Source organism: Mustela putorius, unplaced genomic scaffold, assembly GCF_011764305.1.
Source record: "Mustela putorius furo isolate JIRA1106 unplaced genomic scaffold, ASM1176430v1.1 tig00003845_pilon_pilon_pilon, whole genome shotgun sequence".
NCBI lineage: Eukaryota > Metazoa > Chordata > Mammalia > Carnivora > Mustelidae > Mustela > Mustela putorius.
In genome coordinates this window covers 83,709,077-83,730,260 of record NW_025421998.1, presented here as the reverse complement: position 1 = coordinate 83,730,260, position 21,184 = coordinate 83,709,077, and the positions used below count along the sequence as shown (strand labels likewise).

The following is a 21,184-nucleotide window of genomic DNA, read 5'->3' as shown; positions in this document are numbered from 1 at the left end:
AAACAGGGATCCCGATGAGGGGCTCCATCCCAGGACTCTGGAATCATGACCTGAGGTGAAGGCAGAGACGCCCAACCAACTGAGCCACCCATGCGCCCCAGCGAATGCAGTGAGATGAAATGGGAAATAAATGCCAGAAGGACTGAGGCGGAAAACAGAAAATAGTTGTTTGGTTTTTGGGTTTTTTTAAATCCACTTCTTTGGGCCTAGTAAAGGACACATTAAACATTTGGCTGAGGCTCTGGACGCCAGAGTAGTTGCTGACAGGACTGGAAGAGAGCTGAGCTGACTCAGGATACCAGCCTACCGCTCTTTCACCCTGGCTCACACAGTTCTCTCTACCTGCATTCTGATTTCGGCACTTTTTCTCCTGTGTCACAAGAGAGGTGAAGAATGGAGTTAAGTCTTCACTGTTACCTCACGTTTAACTATTTCTTACTGTTGTAGTTCCTTATGATAACATGTCACATGGTGGCTTCTCTTGGATAATGTATCTTCTTCCTTTGTGACATTGGAAGCATGAGTGATCTGTGCTCGCCTCCTCGACTGCCTCCTTAATTGTCAGTATTGATTTGGAAATAGACTGAGGGAGGGTATTGGTTGTATTGATGCACGTTAAATTCAGAAGTGGCAGAATTTCAATAAAACCAGGAGACTTTATCATTTTTATTACATTTTTAGGATGGAGAGAGACTGGAGAAAGTTTCTGGGATTCTCTGTTGAATCAAATCCTGGGGTCTGATTCAAGGTTCTTAATGATTTTTCCAGACCTTGTAATAGGTAGGGAAATCTAGACGTAGGCACTATGGAGAGAGCTCTCTTTTCACCTACTTTTCTGTGGAACCAGTGTTGGCAGTTCCCTCCCCTGGTGTTTAACGTTATGAGAAGGAGAAAGCTCTTTCTTCTAACATTGAATCTTAGGTAATGGGCTGTGGTCCCTGAATTTTTCTGAGCCAGAGAGAGGACCACAGAAGAATGGGCATATTCGGAAGTTCTTCCTCTTCTGTTTTTAGCTTAGCTTCATGTTCAGTTACCAAAACCTGCTCTGAAGACTGACACAAAAGAACGAAGTGGGCATCAGCTGGCTTCTCGGGGACAGTTTCAGACAAAGGAGGCTTTTGAGAAAATAGGGTCAGGTGAATATTGGGCTATTTAAATCCCATTTCGGTGCTTGCCTGAGGACCAAGTCCAGCTTCCTCCTTCTACATGCCTTAACCCTTTCCTCCCTCCTCTCCATTCACCTCCCACAGGAGGAAACCCTGAGCAGCCTTTCCAACGAGAATATGGATGACAGATAGAGACTTAGTTGCCGAAATGGGCGTGGTCAACAAAATCTGCCTTTGGAAGAGAATGAGGAACCAGGGTACCTAAGTTAGCTCAGCTCATAGAGTTAAAGTTATCAGCCTTAGGTAGAATATGCTTGCTTTTTTTATTTGGGCCTTCTGGCTTTCTTGTGTTTGTGTCAGGGACTCCCAATGAAGTGTTGAACTGACTTAATCTTCTAAACACTGTAAGGTAGGTAAACAGATGCAGCAACAAAAGCAGGTTGGTAACTTGCCCAAGAGTGGTAGAGCCAAGATTCAATCAAAACCAAGCAGCTTTTCTCCACAGCTACTTTTTAGAGACCATACAGCTTATAATTATTCTCACATGCAGTAGTTAATATTTGCCTTTTAGTTACAGAAAGATCAGAAACAGTCGAGACAATGGAGAGAGCTTCAAGCAGAGCTAGGATAATTCTCAGTGGATCTCAGTGTTGTGGTTGTTTTCACCATATTGTATCTTTCTCATCAGGGGCCAACCTACCTTTTTTTTTCTAGTGCTGAGGAATGTAAACAAGTTTGCTGGGCCTTGAGAGACTTCACCAGGTTGTTTCGATAGCTTACACTCCTGCACTGTGCCTGTCACCCAGGTGAGTGGTTACAGTTCCCGGCTTTTTCCCTGGCTGTTCAGAGCGCTTGGGGATGACATAGGTTTTAATGCCCATCATGGGACTTGTACTATAGCTGGTTTGGGAAAGACTTAACAGTTAAACAGTGCTGTTCAGATTAAGAAATGCAAGACCCTGGTTTGCTTGGGCCCAGGCAGCCAGATGATTGTTAGCTGCGTCTGGATACCATCTTCACCCCCGTAGAAAAGTTATTGTAGGAGATCTCAAAAAAAAAAATTCCTCCTTGTATCCCCTTACTTACATTTAGGATGGTAAGTGTGTATGTTAATATTAATAAACAAGTATTTTTTAACCTGGCTACTTTGGCGAAAACAATGCTGACCTAAAGCAGACCATGATTACAGTGACAGTATTCTAAAACTGACCTTTCAGATTTAATGAGCAAAGATGATTATTCTGAACACTTTTACTATCAGAGCACTGAAATGCCAGGTTCTGCCCAAGGCAGGAGGTAGAGGAAAGGCTCCTGATCACCAGTTTTTTTCCATGTGCTTCCTGACTCCTGGTTCTGCAGCAAAGCAGGAATCTTAGCTGAGGACAGGAAGAACTGGATATTAGGATGTGGGTGCCAGTTTCTTGACTGAGAGAAGAAAGGCAGCTTTCTTAAGCACCTGCACCCCCTTTAGAGGTCTTGGGCGGAATTTATTCTCCCACGAGGCAGTTCTCAAAGTGTAGCTCCTCACTGGTAGTTTCTGTCATTTAATGTGTTAGTGGATGAAGGCCCCTCTTCAGCAGTGTGTCACTCACACCAGAAATTATTTCTAAATTTTCTTCTTTAGTGAGTAGTGATACCATTTGGGATTCTTGAGTTTTGCAGCATCGGTAATAGGTATCATTGGTACACACAGGCTTATTGGTGGACAGCTATGGACACTCATAGCTAACATTTATGGAGCCCTAACTGTGTCAGGTACTGTTCTAAGTACTTGCCTGTATTAACTAAGATAATCCTCAGGTGGTTCTCTGCATTATTACCATTATTAGTTCCATGGTGTAGGGGAATAGAGGTTCCAGGATGTTAAACGATTTGCTTGATGTACAGTCAGTAATTGATAGGCCACAATTCACACACAGGTATTCTGGTGCTAGAGTCCGTCCTTTTAACTACTCTACTTCATACTTTCACGTAGTACCCTTTCATACAGACTAAATCAGTGATTTTTAAACTTGAGATGATAGGCAAAGTCTTCCTTCAGAAAACTTGCCTGAAACCACAGTATTTAAACGGACTGAAGTGGAGATTTTCTGGTTGGTTTGGGGTGGGCAGCCCAGACCTACTGGCATACTCTTAACCCCCAACATATTACCCTACTTTCCTCAGCACACTCAGAGAAGGACTGCAGGCAGTATCATTAGAGCCGTAGCGCTCTTGATTCACAAGTAAATACTCCAACTTTTTTTTTGCTGAGTTCTTACAGCAGAGGACCGAATGAGGTACCTGAGCAAATAAGAAAACTTCTACCTTGACTTTGAAATTTACTATCTCCTGAAGCATAGTTATTGACTGTCTTCTCTCTTTTGTTAGGAATGTCTTTTTTAATTAGAAGACAGGAAGAAAACAAAAACCAGACTGTGTCCCACAATCAGAAACCTCCACTGTGGCAGAGGGGCCTTCACCGCCACCACGGCGTCCCGCCAGACAGGGAGAGACTCTAGCCTTCCGAGGCCATCCTGAGGAGTTCCTGTTTGGGGGTGTGAGGGAAAATCAGCGCGGTTTAAAAAAAAGATGGCTGCGGCCTGTCCGACGTGGTGGGAGGGGAGCTGGTTTCCTGGTGAACTTGTTTCAAAGGAAAAATAATTTTAAAGAAATAAAAGGAAAAAAAGGAAAACTAAACTAAAAACATAACTGAAACGTTCACTTGGTAGCAGTGACACGCACGCACACACACACGTACCCACACATGCTAACACGCATGTGCACATGAAATAAAAGTACAAATTTTTGTGAAACAGAAACTGCTTACTTAGGGAAAATGGGAATTCAGATGAAATAGGGTCAGGATCATCTCTTAAGGTTTTCTGTTATTTTTTCCTCTTTTTCTCTCCCGCCCTCCCTTCTTCCCTTTCCCCTCCTCTTTTCACAAAAGTGAGTAGAAATTTCTCCCACTCTCCCAACATTTTTCCCACCTCTAGAGTTGTTCCAACAAGGAGGAGCCTGTTCGTTTTATATCATGGTCACATCAGTAATACTGGGACCTGCCAGGGCCAAAATTCATGCATATTCCCAGCCCTGACCCTATCCAGTCTCTCAGTCCATTTCCAGTCCACATTGGGGTTATCATCAGCCTTGGAGAGAAGAGCCAAAATTAGGGTGGGATATAAATGTATATTCTAAGTTTTAGGGTTTTTTTAAAAGATTGTTGTGTTTTTTAGTTAATTTTTCACCCACAGAAATGAGAGAAGACAAAAAAGAGGGGGATTATGGGGGAAAGTGTTTACAGGGCTAACTGTATTTTACTAAAAAAAATGTGGAAATTATTTGACTTCGTTGGGGGAGTGAGGCGGGGGAGGGAAGCCCAAACCAGATCGTACTGTTTTAATGGAGTTGCAGCCCTGCACAGGCATTAGATTTGAGGGCACTGTTCTGTCTGGTGTTGTAGCCATCTCAAGAACAAATCAACAGCAACAACAACAACAAAAAAAAAAAAAGGAAAGAAAAGAAAACAATAAATTTTTAAAATTTAATCAGTGTTTGTTTCTCCTTCCTTTCACTTCCTCAGAGCTCTGAAATGATGGCTAGACAACGTGAGCGAGCAGTCTCAGCCCTTACCTGGGAGACAGCTGTAGATGGAGTTTAGACGGTGGGCCCTGCCCTTGATGCCACGGGCCCTTCATATTTCGGGGGAGCGGCTCTTTCTGCATCTTTTATTTTAGTTCACCCTAAAACTCCTCATGCTACATTTTATTCTTCCATATAGCTCCCATGGGTCCCTGAGCACGTTAAACAGAAACGTGCTGCATGTATTCTTTCTCAACAGCCGCCCAACTAGACTGATTCCTAACCCACTGAGTGCAGAATTTGGTCTTCGAAAAAAAGAAACCTGTATTGCAGTATCATTGACATAGAATAAGCTGCACGGATTTCAGTTCAGTAGTTGATAAGCTTTGACATAGGATACACCCATGAAACCATGAACACAATCAAGATAGTGAACATACCTTTACTCCCAAAAGTTTCCTCATGCCTCCTACCATCCTCCAGTAGCCACTGATCTGCTTTCTGTCACTGTAGATTAGTCTGCATTCTCTTTAGTTTTATATAAATAGGGTCACACAGTATGCTACAGTATTGGGTTTGAGCTAATAAGCTTGACTGTGGAGCTCTGTAGAATATTTGGAATCAATGAAACAAACGTTTCTGTATAACATCAGTTGTACTCAGAATTTGATCTGGACAGGATTTTAGACTACACACAATTAAAGACCCACGCCCTTACTTCAGCTAGCTTCCTCCTAGAAAGCAAAGCCAGTCAACGGAGTGCTTATGGAGCCCCACTGACTCATCAGCCTGTAAAGTCAGGCCCTCCTCCTGTTGTGGCCCTGGAGATGGAGGGTGGGTGCTAGGGGAAACCGGGCCAGCAAATACCAGAAATAAAGTCTGGTAGAACAGCATGGAAGCAACTGGTACTGGAAAAAGTAAATAGCCGAATCTGTTTCTCATATTTATTAATTGAAAAATACATAAAATTGTACTTCTGCCTGTGTTCTTAGACTCTGAAGGAGGAGGTAGCTGCTGGCCTTAAGGATCTGGTATGATACCCAAGTGCCTTTCTCAGAGGGAAATGTGAGGAAGTGAGGCTCAAACTAGGGGACCCCAACATCGGGTTAGACCCATGTCCTGGTGAAGGGGCATGATCCACTGTACTTGTCTCTTTTTGCCTGAGGAATTGGGGGCAACCACAAGAGTGGGCCACTGTGGGACAATTCCCTCTCAACTAGGCCCCCAGGGTTGGTGGAGTTAACTTCTCTGCTCACTGGGGCTAAGAGCTCAGTTCCTCCAGGGAGAGCAGAGGAGAGGCACATAGAGGAAGATAGCCCTCAAAGCAAAACTGGCTTCCAGCTTCCCTCAGGTGCTATGGGAGAGAGCCTGGAGCTTGGACCTCTCTTCTCTCTCCTTGGTGCAAATCCCTTTCCAGAGACCCAGGTAGAGGGCCCTGCAGCTGGTCAAGTGCCCACAGGGCCCATCATACCTTCACATGAGCCCACACAGCCACCTGGGAAGCCTGCGCCAGTCCCTGTCTGCAGTCTCATTGTTGCATGCCAGCTGGGTGCATAGGCCAGGCCCCCTGGCCAGCACTGAGGCCTGCCACGGGAGGGGCCTGGGCCACCGGCTGCAGCTGCTGCTGGGACAGCCAGATGTGATGGAGCTCCTTGAACTGCTCCACCATGCGGTCTTTGAGGTCTGGGTTTGAGATTTGTAGGCGGATACTATCAGCTGACCAAGAAAGCTCCCCTGAGAACATCTCCAGCAACAGCCGGGCGGCTACAGGCACCACCTGGGGGGCAAAGAGGAACAGGGAGAACCTTGGCCGGACGATCAAATCCAGTTGTTCCCAAGGCATCCACCAAGGCAGGTGGACTTCATCCACCAGGAACAAGGGGCACCAATTTCTACTTCATAATAAAGGGCAGCTCCAGGCTTTGATTATCTGGCTGCCAAGTCCACACTGCCCAGGGAGGCCTAAGCCTCCATCCACCCTAGGGCAAGGGCTGAGCCCCAGGATTCCCCCAATATTCAAGCTTGAGAGAGGAAATGGTGGTCTACCTGTACGGTGATGAGCTTCTTCTCCCGGGGTTTGCGGTCAGGCCACTCCTCCCCAAAGCAGAAGAAGATCTCAAAGGGCGGCGGGGTGTTAGTCTGGCCCTTTTGGAACAGGATGAGCTCTACAGCAAGATCAAGAGCCTTAGAGGCTAGAACCATGCACCTGCACAAGAGAAAGCCACGAGGAATACGACGCAATTTCTCACCATTGAGAAAATGCTCCAGGCTGAAGAGCTTGGTTTTGACCTCCCGCTGGATGGGGTTGGGGTGTGAGCTGTGGGCCGAGGCGCAGGGCCCGCTCCAGAACACCTTGCACTGGCACAGGCGGATGGCATACAGATCTTGGCCTTGCAGCTGGAGTATGAGCCCGCGGTCGAGGACATCCAGCAGCTGGTTTGTGTAGAAGCGCTGCTTGTCGCTGGGGATGTCCTCAGGGCTGGGGAAGCGTACTTGCTCTAGGCTCACGGGGCCGAAGAGCTCTACCTGCTCCTGGGTAGCCTCCAGCTGACTGTAGAAGAGCCGGCAGCCCTGTGGGTTGCTGATGGTGAGGGCCCGGGGTGGTCGCCCCCGGTACTGGAACTTGATCTCCAGGTCAGTCACTGTGGGGCAGAGGGCAGGCCCAGCCAGTCTGTGAGCCCCACGCCTCCTTGTTCTGCAGCCCCTGACTTACTCTGTCCTCTGCTCAGCAGCAGCCAGCCCATCTAGTCGGCTCTCCCACTTCCTTCCCCCCGACCACCCAGGGAGGGCTTGGCTTGAGCATCTTTGCCCTTTACTACCCTTCTTGCAAACCAACCCCCCAGGCCCACTTTCCTCGGCCCAGCCCTCCTGAGGGTCCTTACGAGGCAGCATGTGGGGGCTGATCAGCAGGTCAGGCAGGAGCTGTTGTTCACCCGTGGGGGGCAGGCCAGCAGCAAGGGGCCCAGGCTGCAGGCTTGGGAGGACCTCGGGGAGAAGTTCCCCAAAGCCAGCAGGGTTGCCAGGGGTGGGGCCCAGGAGGCTGGGGTTCGGTGCAGGAGGGCCCAGCACCACAGGTGGCTGGAGAGCAGGCGGCCACTTGACCTCCTCTTTGGGTAAAGAATAGGGTGCCACGGGGGGGCCAGGTTGCACGGCTTCTACAGAGGGTGGGGGCAGGCAGAATTTTAATGCCACTTCTGAGAACGTTCCTCCCAGGCCCACCTACTCTCAACCCTGGGCACCCACCCTGCAGCCTCCCTTCAGCCCCCTCCCAGGAACTGAGGGGACCTGCAGCTTCTCCTTATGCTAGGCCCCCAACCACACCCCCCTCCCAGCCCCACCTGTGATGCTCAGGCTTGGTAACATCCTCTGGAGCTGAAGGGAAGACCCAGGCAAAGGAGGAGGGAATAGGCCAGAGAAAGAGAGAAGGGAGGACAGGTTAATGAGTTGATCAGATGCTAAGGAAATAACCCACGAGAACCACACAGGCAATTCCCCGGTGTTCAGCTCTGCAAGGCCCGACCCTGCCTTTGGCCCCAGCTCTGCAGCCCCAGGCAGCTCTGAACTCTCAGCGCCGTGGTGTCCTCATGCGCCTTCTACAGGTAGTAGTGCCTATTCAGCCCGAGGAGGGTGTGCCAGACAACATGTGGGCATGCTCTGTACCAACAAAACCCCAAGAACAAACCCAAGGGAAGAGCTATAAAAAGGGCAGCAGAGCCCTGGAGGAAAGGGACCGCTTAACCTGAAAGCAGAGCAGGACAGCAGAAAGGCCCTAACAAGACCCACCACATCTGCACAGGCGGATGCCGCCAAGAACGGTCCTGAGCTCGCATTTTCCTCTTCCTCCACCTCCTCCTCCTCTCCCGCACCACAAGTGTAGTCCTCACTGGGCTGTGACTCTGCAGGGCAGGGAGAGGACACAAAGCAAGGGAGTCAGTGGGGGAGGAGAAGGAAGGCCACCAGGGCTCCGTAGGACAGCTCCGGCAGTGAGGTGAAAGGCCACACAGCCACCAGAAATCGCTAGGGACCTCCCTGACCCCATGGCACTCAGCTCCCCAGGTCACTAGACCTACACGCTCTGGAATTAAGAGCCAAGAACAGGGGCAAGCTGAGGAAGACAGACACAAAGCCCAGTCTGTGCCAAGTCATTCAGGGCCCCACCACAGGGTCCATCACAGGCCACTCCCAGGAACCTGGGGTGTCACGACTTCGAAGCATGTCCCTCACCACTGCATCCTGGAGGGGCCCTGGGCCTTCCTTAACAGCCTCCTAGGGAGCCCGCACAGGGCCAGGCCTGATACCTGCAGGAGCGGAGCCATTAGAGCAGACCTCGTAGATCTTGTAGGGCTGAGGCGGCATGTCCCGGGGTCCGTCGTAGATGAGGCGGAAGTCACGGCTCTTGTTAAGGGCACAGCGCAGGTTGGCCTTCCACTTAGCCGGGTCTGCCTCATCCACGCCCTCTGTGTACTTGCCTGTCTCCTTGGCCCAGGCCTGAGGCAGGAAAAAAAGATAGGCAACCACAGAGAACCTCTGTCCTTGCCAAAGCCCCAGCCCCTCCTGGCTCATGGGAGTCACTGCTGAGTGGTGGGAACTTCAGGGATACACGGAACCTGACCTGAGTCTCCCTCTGCCAGGTGGGAGATAGGACTCCAGTCCTTCCGCCCTCGGGACTCCGACAAAGGAAAGGAAGTACCTAAGGGCTTTGAAAGGCATTTCCTTCACTGCTCCTGCTAGGGTACATATAGGTAGTCTCTAAGGAGGATGGTGTCACATGGTGCATAAGAGCATGGGATCTGCAGGGGGGTTGGGTTGGAATCTGGAAACAGCCAACCACCAGCTGTGTGCCAGGGGCACGCCACTTTGCCTCTTTTTGCCATAACATCCCCATCACAGTGCCCACCCACAGGGTGGTAGTGAAGACTCCAGGGCCCACAGAGCTTCCAGAACTGTGCCTGCATTTCGGCAGGCTGTTGGTATTATTTTGGGAGTAAGTTGGCTGATAGCAGGATTACAAATATTTCTTCCCCTTAACCTAGCAATTCGGCCTCTAGGAATTTATCATCGGGATACAGAAGCAGCCACACAAAATTCTGCACCTACGAGGTTTCTCACTGCAGCACTATTTGTAAAAACAGAAGACCCCGAACAAATGTCCATCCATGGGAACTGGTTAAATTACAGCCAATCCTTAGAATGGAATACTGGGCAGCAAGAAAAAAAAAAAAAAAAAGAAGAAGATGTTTTCGATATCCTGACATGTTGTAATCTTCAAGAAATAGGAGATACAGAAAGGTACATCTACATCTATGATTTTGTGAAAAGCAGTGGCAGGGGGGAAGACAGGTACCTATTTGTGTGTATGCACAAAAATCTCTCAGGAAGGATGAACTAGAAAATGACAATACTAATTGCCTCTGGGGAGGGAGGGGGTGGCTGGAGACTTTTTTGGGGTGGGAGGGAGATTTTTCTTTGCTGCAAACCATATTACACTTTTAAAATTTTGAATTGCGGTGCCTATTCAAAAATAAGAGACAGATTTGAAAAGAACCTTCAAAGGGTAAATATCAGCCTGCCAAAACAAAGGAAAGCATATCAAAATCTTAAAAAAATAATAAGGATTCTCTTTGACCCAGCAATGTTGAATACCAGGAACTACCCCCAAAGAAATTCACATGAGATCCACAGTGGACAAGTGTTTAGAGGAGGGTACAGGGACGCGGGGACACCAGAAGGAACAGGAAGGGTCCAAATGCCGGGTTTGGATAACTCAACTGCTGACCCCTCCAGCAGTCGCTGAAAGTGACGTGACCTTCGTGGCAGAGGAAAGCTGGTTCTGATGTTGGCTGGAAAATGCAGGATGCAAAACAACGATTTCATGTTTTAATTTTATCGACGCACATACAGAAAAGTGCAAATGCAGTTAGCTCCTCGTGTTCCCATCACGGGGGCAATCTGTGGTTTCCATTTAGATCCAACACGCACCAAACACGCACACTGCACCCATACTCTCGGGTGGTAAGAATGAGACAAGAAAAGGGAGGAGGCGGAAGGTCTCCCGGGGGGGACCTTTCCATGCCCATGTTGCTCTGGGCAAGAGGTTAAAAAAGACACAGCTGGGGGTAGGTTAAAAAAGACACATCCCCGGGTCCGAGCCTGGGGTCACCTACAGCCAGGTGGCCAGGAGAGGTGTCAGTGTGAGATGTTTGGGGATCTTCTTCAAGGGCAAGGGTGCCCCGGAAGTCCAGGCAGTCACCCCCACCCGGAGCTTACCTTGAAGATGGTATTGTCTCCGTCCTGGCTGGGGCCGTGCCGCGTGGCATGGCGCCAGGGGATGCAGAAGAATTTCCTTTCCCCATTGACCCACTGCAGCCCTGGGTACTGGCAGCTGTTCACCTGAGCCACCAGCCACGGCTTCAGTCGCACCCGGCGGGGCGGAGGGGGGGCCCTGGAGGCAGGCTGGTTCATGGCAAAGGGGTCTGTGGGAGAAAGAGGGGGTCATTAGTCAACAGAAGACTTGCAGATAGACGCGCCCTGCAGCAGGAAGATCGGAGGCAGGAGTACACGGGGGTCCAAGCCAGGGATAGTATGGCTTTTCTCTTTCTCCCAGCACTGGGGGCTGGAGTGTCTCCCATCTGCCCGGATGCTCCCAGCTAATTCCTTTTTCCCACCATCAACCTCTTTGTCATAGGGTCACTGTGTCTGTGCTTTGTGTTTGAGGGTGGGAGGGGAGAAGGGGGTTACAGAGAGGGGGGGTGCTGTGCGTGCTCCCCCCCACCCCAGACATGCTGTACCACGTGGGGCATGGACTTCCCAGCTGCTGTGAGGCTGGAAAGCCACAAAGGTACGGAGCTGCTCCAGGGCTAGGTCGCCCACAGCTGACGAATGACTGACATGCAGGGACCAAAAGCCAGCCCCCTTGCTTCGGGTGGAGCAAACCAGTGCAGCCCATTCCACCTCTTTCCTCAGCTTCCCTCCTGCGCACCCTGCCTCCCTCCCTTCCCTTCTGCCCTTCCTCTCTTTGTCCTGAGAATTCCCTCGCTCTGTCACCTTCTAGGAAACCTAGCTAAAGAGCAAGTCATAGTGTGGGAATGAAGAGAGGGTTCCCACACCCGTTCCTCAGAACTTCCTTTCCTCCTCAGTTTCCCCCAGGACTGAAGCTTCCCCACAAGGGATGTCTTGAGAGAAATCCCATCAGCCCCCTTGGTCTACCTCCTGGTCACCAGGATAGGGGCCTTAAGTGGGACTTGAGAAATACCAGCTAACTGATATACCCCAGATGCTGGAAGATTCTGTCCTCCAGCTGTTTCTTCCCACCACCAGCCATGCTGTCTCTGGGATCCTCCTCTGACTCAGAGTGGGGTGAGACCAGAGGTCAGAGGATGGCCGCTGGGGCTGTGACACAGGCAGGGATCTACAGTGGGTTGGGCCTGACACGGAAGGAATGGCTGAAGGAAATGGGGCCTCTGGGTTGGTGGATAGGGACCAGAGCTCTCCGTAACATTTGTGGTTCCAGCATGGGACAAAAGGACTAGGGTTTGAGTCAACATCTGGACAGCCTCCATCGGGGCAGACTACACCCAGATCGAAAAAGAACTTTATAACAGCTAAAGCCATGGAACTACTAGGGTAGGCCTGGGAGCAACCGGTTTCTGGGGGTACTCAAGCCCAGGGGGACTTCCTGGCCCACTTTCGGTGGGAGATTGGAACAAGACGATCTCTCAGGTGTGGACCCTATCATTCCAGGCTTGCTTAGAGCTCAGTTCCCCAGAAATTCCCTCCCAGTACCTTTTGGGGCTGGAGTCGCTAAGTGCTACCTTCCCGCTGCGAAGACGTCTCCATCCACAAACCTCTCCTCACAGCAGTGCCCAGCTCTGGGCTAGGACAGGGAGAGTGGGAGAGCCCCCAGCCCTGTCCCCAGGCCTCATAAGACTGGTGGCTCAGTTCCCCTTTCTGAACCAACCTCCACCCAGTCCCAGGGGAAATGAAAGTGGCCAGACAAGACAACGCGGAAATCTGACTCACTGTGAACTGGGGGAGGGAAGATACATGGAAAAATTGACATTGGGGTCCCCAAGACCAAATTCTCAATCCCTTACCCTGTAGCTCATTCCCCAATCCCCAAGCCTTGCTGAGGGTCATTATACGTTTGGTGCAGTTCACAGCACTGGGTTAGAGCCTCACCCACCACAGTGCTATTTATAGTTCCCACCTGTGCCCTCTGCCCAGAGGCCTTGGTCCTAGAACAGACCAGTGATAGTCATCAGTAGCTGCCAATTGTGGCTAAGTGAGAGGAAATCTCTCTCGACCCTAAGGAGAAGGTAAGCTACCCTGACGACTTCCACATAGTCAGGCCCACAGCTGTGCCTGGGGTGGTGGGAACTGGGAGACCAGAGAGGGCCTCCTCCTCTGCCCAGGGCAAGGAGGAAGTCAGGGTGAGTTCTGCTGCCTAGCCTGGCCCAGTGGGGCTGTTCAAGACAAAGATTTTGAAATTACTCATGTCAGTAGGGTACAATCGCTCTGGGCAGCTAAGGAGCGGGGTATGGAGAAGAGGCTGTCCTAACAAGTCTGGCCAGGGCCAAGGGAGGGTGTCGGGCAGGCCAAAGAAAGGTCTTCAGCCTCAGGTGCACCAGGATCAGGCTCAGTATTTCCCAAACAGGCTGCCTCCTGCCTAGAGGTGGACTTAGATCTCAGACTATCCTAAGGCCAAGAGTTCTAAATTTCAACCCTTTTGTGCCCCATCCCTGCGTTGCCTCCAGGTAGAAACAGTCACCTGCACTCCCAGGGGACCTTGAAAGATACGGCACACCTCAGAAGGCCCATGTTTCACCCCCTCCTCCCCTTGCTGTGAGGACTTGATTTTTCAATAGACCGCAGGCCCGGCCAGTTCTGCCTTCTCAGAGGTCTGGAGACTTGGGGTGACTTTTCTGCAGCCCCCAGACCTAGGGTTTGTGCCCTGGAGAGTGAGGAAAGCCAGAAAAACCGGCACCAGTTTCCATGGAAATGAGGGAAGGAGGGGCACCTGGGTGGTTCAGTCGGCCGGCTGAGCTTCTGGGTTGAGCATCTGCCTGTGGCTCAGGTCATGATTCCGGAGTCCTGGGATTGAGCCCCATATGGGGCTCTCTGCTCAGTGGGGAGCCTGCTTCTCCCTCTCCCTCTGCCTGCTGCTCCCCCTGCTTGTATGTGTGCTCTCTCTCTCTCTCTCTCTCTCTGTCAGATAAATAAATAAAATCTTTAAAAAAAAATGAAGAAAAGAGTTGAGGCTTTTGAGGATCTGAGGAAGCCTTTATGGGTGAATTGTATAAAAGTGAAGCATCTAGAGGAGCAGCTCAGGAACTCCTGCTGAGGTGGGGAAGCCCCACAATTCACTCCAGAGCCCTAAAATTCCAGGAGCCAACCACCCGAGGAAACTGCAACATCGTGATGACCAGGGTCTGGGACCTAGGAGGAAGCTGGGCAGCCCCCTCGTGAGAAGAGTTTCAAGCCCTTGCCACCTGTGGAGTTTGTCTGAATCACAGTCTCTCCGCAGACCCCACACTAAACCCGGGAGAAGGCAAAGGGTTCGCTGCACCTGGTATGACCCTAACCCCACACCCTCAGGGTGGGTTGACACATCCCGAGCCAAGCCGAGGCTCTGAGGCAGCAGATGCCTCTCACGGCTTCCTGCAGGGGAAGGCCAACGTGCAGGGGGAAACCCCAAAGCAAGGCCTTTAGGTACAAAAGAGTGGATTCCCGGTGCCGCCGTAGACTTGACAGGAGTCTCCATGCCCGACCGGATAGCTCCAGGGAGGGCGGGGACTCTACCTCTGGCCCCCGCTGCACCTCTAGCCTCCTCCATCGGTCCCGCCTGCGTCCTGGCAGGTCGCGGACACTTATCCTCGCTCTGGGCGCGAGCTCGGGGTCGGGTTCTGCCTCGGGAGCCCTCCTCCAGCCCATGGCGCCCCCAGTCTCTTCCCCACCCTTTCGTGCCCCCTCCCCCGACCGCCTAGAGACCCCTACGCATTGCGGGGAGGAGGTGGGGAACACCTTCTACCCGCGTCGCGGCCCCAGCCATCTCCCTTTCCCTCTACTTTCAGACTCTTGCTTGTTTTGTTCCTAAGTTCGAGGGAAGGACCTAAAGAAACTCGTCCACGAATTCTCCCCAGGCTTCTCCGCTAGGAGAGTCAGAGCCTCTTGTCCGTCGCGAGTCAAAAGACAGCGCCCCTACCCGACACCATCTTCCTACACGCTCTGCCCGAGTTCCTGCCATTGGCCTTGAGGTCCTGGGACGACGAGTCCCTGAAGCCTCATCCTCTTAACCGACAGGGTGGCTGCAAAGCGCGCCGAAAGGGGGACTAGGGACTCGCCTCTCTAAGACCCAAGCCAGACCGCCGTGGGGCGCCCTGGCGCTCTCCATCCTTGCGGAGGTAAGTACAGAAGAGCGGAGCTGACGCCCCTGCATTGGTGACCCCACCGCCGCCCCGGCCTCCGGGCTCTCCCGGCGCCTGCGGGACGGAGGCTGCGGGTGCCGCGCATCCCGCGCTGATCCGGACGTAGGAAGCACCTTGGAGGCCGCCAGACCCGAGGGGCGCGCCCTGCAGTAGACGCACCCCCACCCCCACCCCAACACCCCTCCGGAGCTCCACCACCTGGCGGAGCCGGACGTCGACCCCTCCCGCGCTCCCGCCCTGCCCCAGTCCCCCGCCCGCCGCCGGCAGGTACCGGGAGGGCGCGGAGAGGAGCGCGGGCGGTCGGGACCTACCTGTCTACGTGCGCCCGCGTGGCTGCGCCCGGGACCACGGGCCGGGCGGCGGGGCCGAGCTGCGCTCTCCCCGAGCTGCGCCCGCCTGGCACTTCCGCATCACCCGCCCCCGCCCCTGGGCCGCGGCCGCCTAGCCTGGGAGCGCCCGCAGCGCCCCGCCCTGCCCCTCGGGACCACCCTGCCCCCGCCCCCCACCGGGCTGACTCGCGACGGAGGGCCCCTGAGCATCGGGCTCGGCCGGACTCCCCTGCAGCCCAAGGCCTCCCCAAGGAGACGCCAGGCAGACTACTGGGCTCCTTCCGCAATCGGGAACTGCGAGACAGTCATTTACCAACCCCAGACCCCCTCCTCATGATGCCCAAGTGCACCGCGCGGCTCGGGAACTTCCCCAGCCCGCGCCCTTCGCCCTTCGGGACCTCAAGATCCGGGCAGACACAGACCGTCAACAGAGTGCAAAGGAGCGCGCTGCAGGGCCGAATGACAGCTCGCGGGACCTCGCCCCGCCCGCCCGCGCTCCTTCGGGGGTCTCTCCCGGGCCAAGCCGCAGGCCTACCGGTCGGCGTACATCCTCCTCCACGTGCTTGCAGACAGGGCTCCTCAAGCCACTCTGTCCATTTCTAAGTCTCAACCTTCGCACCTGCCTGCCCCAGCTCTCCCTCTCTGGTCGCCTTAGGGACCTCTGGGGTGAGTGCGTGGTCTCTCGTCCTGAGGGTCACACTTAGCCCTACTTTGGCTGTCTACGTGCTGTCCTGAACGTTTTCGGGTTCCATAAATGGGTCTCACCAACTGAACCTTCATATGTCCCGTTCTTCCTCCTGAAAGCCTTCTTTGCTTGATAATGACTGCTCTCGGAATTTTGTTTCAGCATCATCTCTTCTGGAAAGCCTACCTCAACTTCGGCTCCTCGGTCGGGTTTCTGAGCTCCCAAGCTCATCCTTACTGGCTTCACTTAAGAAATTTTATTTTAATGTCTGATCCCTATTGGAATCAGCTTACTCAGGGACTATTTTTGTCTCTTCATTGTTTTCTATAGTAATTTTTATTTTTCAAATAGATTTTATTTATTTATTTGACAGAGAGCACAAGAAGGCAAAGCAGTAGACAGTGAGAGGGAGAAGCGGGCTCCCCGCTCAGCAGGAAGCCGGATGTGGGGCTTGATCCCAGAACCCTGGGATCATGACCTGAGCCAAGGGCGGATGCTTAACTGACTGAGCCTACCTAGGTGCCCCTATACTAATTTTTAATAAAAATATTTTTAAATGAAGAAAATTTCCCAGTTAATTGATTAAATTTTAGATAGCAACTAAAATATATACATTTTTAAAGATTTATTTATTTATTTATTTATTTGACAGAGAGAAATTACAAGTAGGCAGAGAGTCAGGCAGAGAGAGAGGAGGAAGCAGGCTCCCTGCCGAGCAGAGAGCCTGATGTGGGCTCAATCCCAAGACCCTGGGATCCTGACCTGAGCCAAAGACAGAGGCTTTAACCCACTGAGCCACCCAGGTGCCCCAAAATATATACATTTTTGATAGTATTATTTGCCTTTAAAAGTTCAGAGGTTCCTATGTTTTCCCCAAATCCAGTATTAGCTGATGAATCAAAACTTTGACCTTTCCCTCCTCTGCTTTTCCCTCTAGGAATGCCTGGGTTGTTCTTCAAATCTGTATCTTCAAATCTGTATCATTACTTACTGTGTGGTGTCTTTTTTTCATCTTTTCTGCATCTCTCTCCCTCTCCCCCAACCCCCAGCCCTAAAATAAATTGGAAATATAACTATGTGTAAGTATTTTATTATTTGTATCTGCTGAGTATTTTCCTCTCTTGTGTTTTTGAAAATTTAAAGCGTGGATGGGAAAAACATGGATAGGTAGATTGTTTTGTATTTTTCTTCTGTAAAAATGAAACTACCATTAAATAGAAAGTGGCCACAAAATGGGAACCCTTTTCCACTGGAGATCAGTTACACTCGATAGAAAAAATATTCTATGTCGATCCAGAAAATATATCTGGAGTAATAGCCACCAAGAGACTTATTTTATTGTCAGATGTCCCACACACAGTCTGAGGGACCATGAGATTCTAGGATGCTGCCCCTGCCCCCTACGCACTGTCCCTTTTGCTCAGGGGAGGTCCCTACTCTTAGAGACTCTAAACTTCGTTAAGAAGTGTGCAGGGGCTGTGGTTGAGGAAGCTCACCACACTTGAGCAGGCATCCATCTCTGGTGCTAAGTGACCTCAGGCAGGTTCTATGAGTCTCATTCTCTGTCTGTGAAGGGGAGAAGAGGTTACTGAACTCACAGCATTGGTATGAGGCCCCAGTGACAGGGGTTATGCAGAAGCTCTGCTCTCCTGGAGTCTTGCCTTGGGACCAAGGGAACCTCAACCAAGAACCACTCTGGGCCAGAGACATGGCCTTGGGAGGAAGGGGCAGGGGCAGAGCTCATCCTTCAGGTTCTTCCAAAACAGAAGGGTCCCCTTGCCTCCCCATGCTGTCTGTGGTGAAGCAAAAGCAAAAGAGAAGTGAGGCTACCCCAAGACCACGCAATCACTCCTGGCCCCCCAGCCCCACCCCCACACCCCCAGCAGGCCCTGGCCACATGGGAACAGGGAGACTTTGCCTCCACAGCCCTAGATATGTGTCTAGGCCCCTCACTCCCAACGGTGAGCCAGCCCCAGCCCCCACTTCCCCTGAATGGGGTGGCGGATTGAGGGTGCGGTGAGAGGCCCGATTCCGGTAGAGGCCAGGGAGCATGGGTGTGTGGGTGGGGGGAGCCATGTTACCAAAGGGAACTGAAAGAAGCCTAGTGTGACTGGTAGGGACAGAGGACAGAGGTGCAAGGCACAGTAGGACAAGAACCACCCTCCCCCCAACTCTGGAACTGCCCCTTTCAGTGCTGGCCTATGCGAAGGATGGCTGCCTTTACCTCCCCTCCAAGAGACCCACCCCCTCAGCCTCAGCCCCTGGGACTCCCCCAGGCTCACCTGTCTCATGGGTACCCCCTGTTTCTGGAAACATGTTGACTAGACGTCAGGCGCTGGAGTCGAACAGGTCTGAGGCAGTCCCTGGTTCAGCCACTGAGGCATTATGTGACCTGGAGCTAACCACAGACTCTTGGAGCCCCCATTTCCCAGCTGTGAAATGAGGATAACATCTCTGTCACAGGTCAGCTTCGAGGCCTGACTTCAGTGAGTGCCCAGTGCTTCCACGGGCCAGCACAAAACAGTGGACAAGCCCCCTGCCCTCCTGGAGCTTCCATTCTGTGGAGGGAGAGCGAAAGTGCTTACATCACAAAATGAGCCCTCTTGGCTCCTGTAAACATGCATGTGGTAGCCTTATTCTGGGCCATTCCCAGGAAGGCCATCCTGGGGGGGCCTCCCCATTTCTTACCAACTGTCACCCCCTCAGAGCTTTCCAGGGCATGGCCTGCAAGTCCCCCACAGGGCTAGCACTGTCACATGCACACCCCTAGACCTCACGTCTGCACGTACCCCCGCAATCTGCTGCTCTCCTCCTCCTACGGCCTGAGGTCTCAGGAGCTGTGCTGTCACCATCCCAGGTCCTGGCTCTCTGCTCCCTTGGCCCTTCTAAGAACAGAGGCTACTTCCCTTTTCCTTTGTGCTCAGCACTTTCGCTCGCCCCAACCCCTGTGGCAACCTGGCTTCTGGCCCTCTTCCATGGACTCTGCTCTCGACCTCGGTCCCACGGTGCAAGCAGGCTCTGGAGCTCCCAGGAATAGCTCAGAAACTTCCAGTTTCCACATCTCTTTCTTGAATAAACTCTCAGATCCCAGGGTAGCCCTAGTGTCTGGATTTCTCAACTGCTCACTCATTATTTATTTATTTATTTATTTTAAGAGAGGGCGAGAGAGGGGAGGGGCAGAGGCAGCTGACAAAAGAGACTCTTTTTTTTTAGATTTTATTTTTTTTTTGACAGATAGGGATCACAAGCAGGCAGAGAGGCAGGCAGAGAGAGAGAAGGAAGCAGGCTCCCCGCTGAGCAGAGAGCCCCATGCGGGGCTCCATCCCAGGACCCTGGGATCACAACCCGAGCCGAAGGCAGAGGCTTTAACCCACTGAGCCACCCAGGCGCCCTAACAAGAGAGACTCTTAAGCAGGCTCCATGCCAGCCTGACTCAAGGCTCCATCTCACAACCCTGAGATCATGACCTGAGCCCAGATCAAGAATCAGACGCTTAACCAACTGAGCCGCCTAGACACCCCTCTCAAATAAAGGTTCTTCAAATAAAGGTGGTGGAGACTCTCCTAGCTCAGCTCAGTGCCTTAGTGCTGTCCCCTGCCACTCCCCAACCCCGCACCCCGCCATCAGAGCTGCCCTGCCTCTCTGTGCCCTCATCCTTGGTCCTTCTGCTGACCTCTCCCTCGCTCACATCTTCCTTCTAGACTACCAGGATGCCTCGCCCAGACATCCTGATACCACCCCCCCACCCCTGCCGGCCATGATTCAAGTGCTCAGAAAATCTGCTGAACTCAGCGGATTTCCCACAACTGGGCCCTGTCAGAGAAGGGGTGAGGACTCCCATTCTGCACCTGGATAAGAAGGAAAAGAAAGAGGAGGCAACTCGAGCCTTCTAGGCTCCTGCACTGTGAACGGACAGAGGCCACTCGGCCCCACAGGACTGAGTTGTGGACCTCAGTGTCCTCTCTTGTCCCAGACAAACCTGGTTGATGCCCAGAGTCTGTAGGTGTCCCCACTGGGGACAGGGTTCCCATCCAGGAGCAGGAGGCCCACCTATCATTGGTTGGGGTTCAGGAGGCCCGACAGTCAGGCTCCAGTGGGCTTACCAGCCAGATCCATCTGAAGCCCCTGGTCCTTGAAGCCAGGGCTTGGGATCCTGCCTGGGGCAGGACTGATGTCCTTTGGGAGGAGACACGAGGAGTCAGTTCTGTCCAGGAGGTCAGGGTCAGCCCAAAAGCATGGGGGCGCTCCTCAGCTCACATCAGGACCTCAGGGTGGTGGGCAGATGACAGAGGGTGCAGGGGTGGCTCTGGGAATTCAGAAGAGGGGCTCTCTGGCCTAGAGCGGCTGAAGCAGGAGGTCCTGGGAGGGGCACAGGGGCAAGACCTTCCCCCTACACGGCCTCTCAACACTTCACCGTGGAAGGCAGCTGTCTTCTCTTCGGCCTTCTCCGGAGCAGGCTGGGCGGGGGTTGTGGTTGTGGGCTGAGCATTTCCTGCTTACGGTGGAGGGAGGAGTGCGTGCTCCTGGAAGCCAAACAGAGCTGTGGGAACTGGTGCTGGGTTCCTGCCAGCCAGGTCCTCCTGGGCTACAATTCTGGGGGATGGGGGGGGTCAGGCCTTTGGGGGGCCCTAGGTGGGGTATCCCTCAGGCTGCTCTACTGCTCTGGTAGCTTCTGATGCCAGGGGTGGAAAGTCAAGAAAGCAAGATTGCTCTAGTGCCCGAAGGGCCCTGGGGAGCTCACTCTGCTCTGGAGAGGAGGAGGCTGGCTGCCAGGCCTCTCTGGAGGGGAGTCTGGGGGCTGGTCTTACCAAGCCAGTGCTGTAGAACCCCACTGGTTCACAGCCTTCCAAGCCAGGAGCCAGAGGGAACCCCGATGGCCACCCAAGTCCCCGTGCTGGGCCAATTAGAGCCATAGGGGTGCTGGTGGGCTTGCAGGATCCAGGTGTCTCCACAGATCTGGGCCAGCTCAGGCCATGTATATCCTGTTTCTCTCAGCCTGTCCTCCTCCCTCTTTCTGGGGGCAGCACTTGGAAAGCTGCAGGGAGGCTGACATGGTTTCACAGCTGATCTGAGGCC

General features: G+C 52.7%; 2 protein-coding genes across 9 annotated transcripts in view; one reads left to right on the top strand and one right to left on the bottom strand.

Moving 5' to 3' along the window:
• The window catches only part of TNPO3 (transportin 3), an 87,288-nt gene extending 83,491 nt beyond the window's left edge, over positions 1 to 3,797 (top strand). For 2 of the 3 annotated variants that reach the window (XM_013050587.2, XM_013050588.2), the window contains 2 exons: positions 1,821 to 1,912; positions 3,477 to 3,797. In XM_013050587.2, coding sequence (XP_012906041.1) covers positions 1,821 to 1,881 — 61 coding nt within the window. In that variant the 3' untranslated portion in view covers positions 1,882 to 1,912; positions 3,477 to 3,797. Of the gene's footprint in view, positions 1 to 1,794; positions 1,913 to 3,476 lie in introns of all 3 variants that reach the window. The other variant, XR_006601399.1, reaches the window with a different exon arrangement.
• Positions 3,798 to 5,600: 1,803 nt separating this feature from the next.
• Positions 5,601 to 20,538, bottom strand: IRF5 (interferon regulatory factor 5). Of its 6 annotated transcripts, none has more exons than XM_013050597.2 (10): positions 20,212 to 20,538; positions 18,391 to 18,666; positions 10,938 to 11,143; positions 8,969 to 9,158; positions 8,454 to 8,566; positions 8,009 to 8,042; positions 7,553 to 7,825; positions 6,920 to 7,312; positions 6,717 to 6,835; positions 5,601 to 6,447 (listed from the first exon to the last, which is right to left on the bottom strand). In XM_013050597.2, the coding sequence occupies exons 2-10, from the start codon at positions 18,422 to 18,424 to the stop codon at positions 6,199 to 6,201; spliced, it is 1,611 nt and encodes a 536-aa protein (XP_012906051.1). In that variant the 5' UTR covers positions 18,425 to 18,666; positions 20,212 to 20,538; the 3' UTR covers positions 5,601 to 6,198. The 6 variants fall into 6 exon arrangements, with proteins under 6 accessions (XP_012906051.1, XP_044918904.1, XP_012906056.1 ...); XM_045062969.1 differs by lacking the exon at positions 20,212 to 20,538 and adding an exon at positions 17,605 to 17,674 and having other exon boundaries at positions 18,391 to 18,414; XM_013050602.2 differs by lacking the exon at positions 18,391 to 18,666 and having other exon boundaries at positions 20,212 to 20,537.
• Between the last annotated feature and the right edge of the window lie 646 nt (positions 20,539 to 21,184).

Excerpts from the sequence above, each read along its gene's own strand:
- IRF5 (XM_045062968.1), bottom strand. The coding sequence starts at position 17,818 with ATGTCTCTGGCCCAGAGTGGTTCTTGGTTGAGGTTCCCTTGGTCCCAA. Across the intron at positions 8,567-8,968 it reads TAATGGCTCCGCTCCTGCAG|AGTCACAGCCCAGTGAGGAC; the intron begins GTATCAGGCCTG and ends CCTGCCCTGCAG. Across the intron at positions 7,826-8,008 it reads ACCAAGCCTGAGCATCACAG|AAGCCGTGCAACCTGGCCCC; the intron begins GTGGGGCTGGGA and ends CACCCTCTGTAG.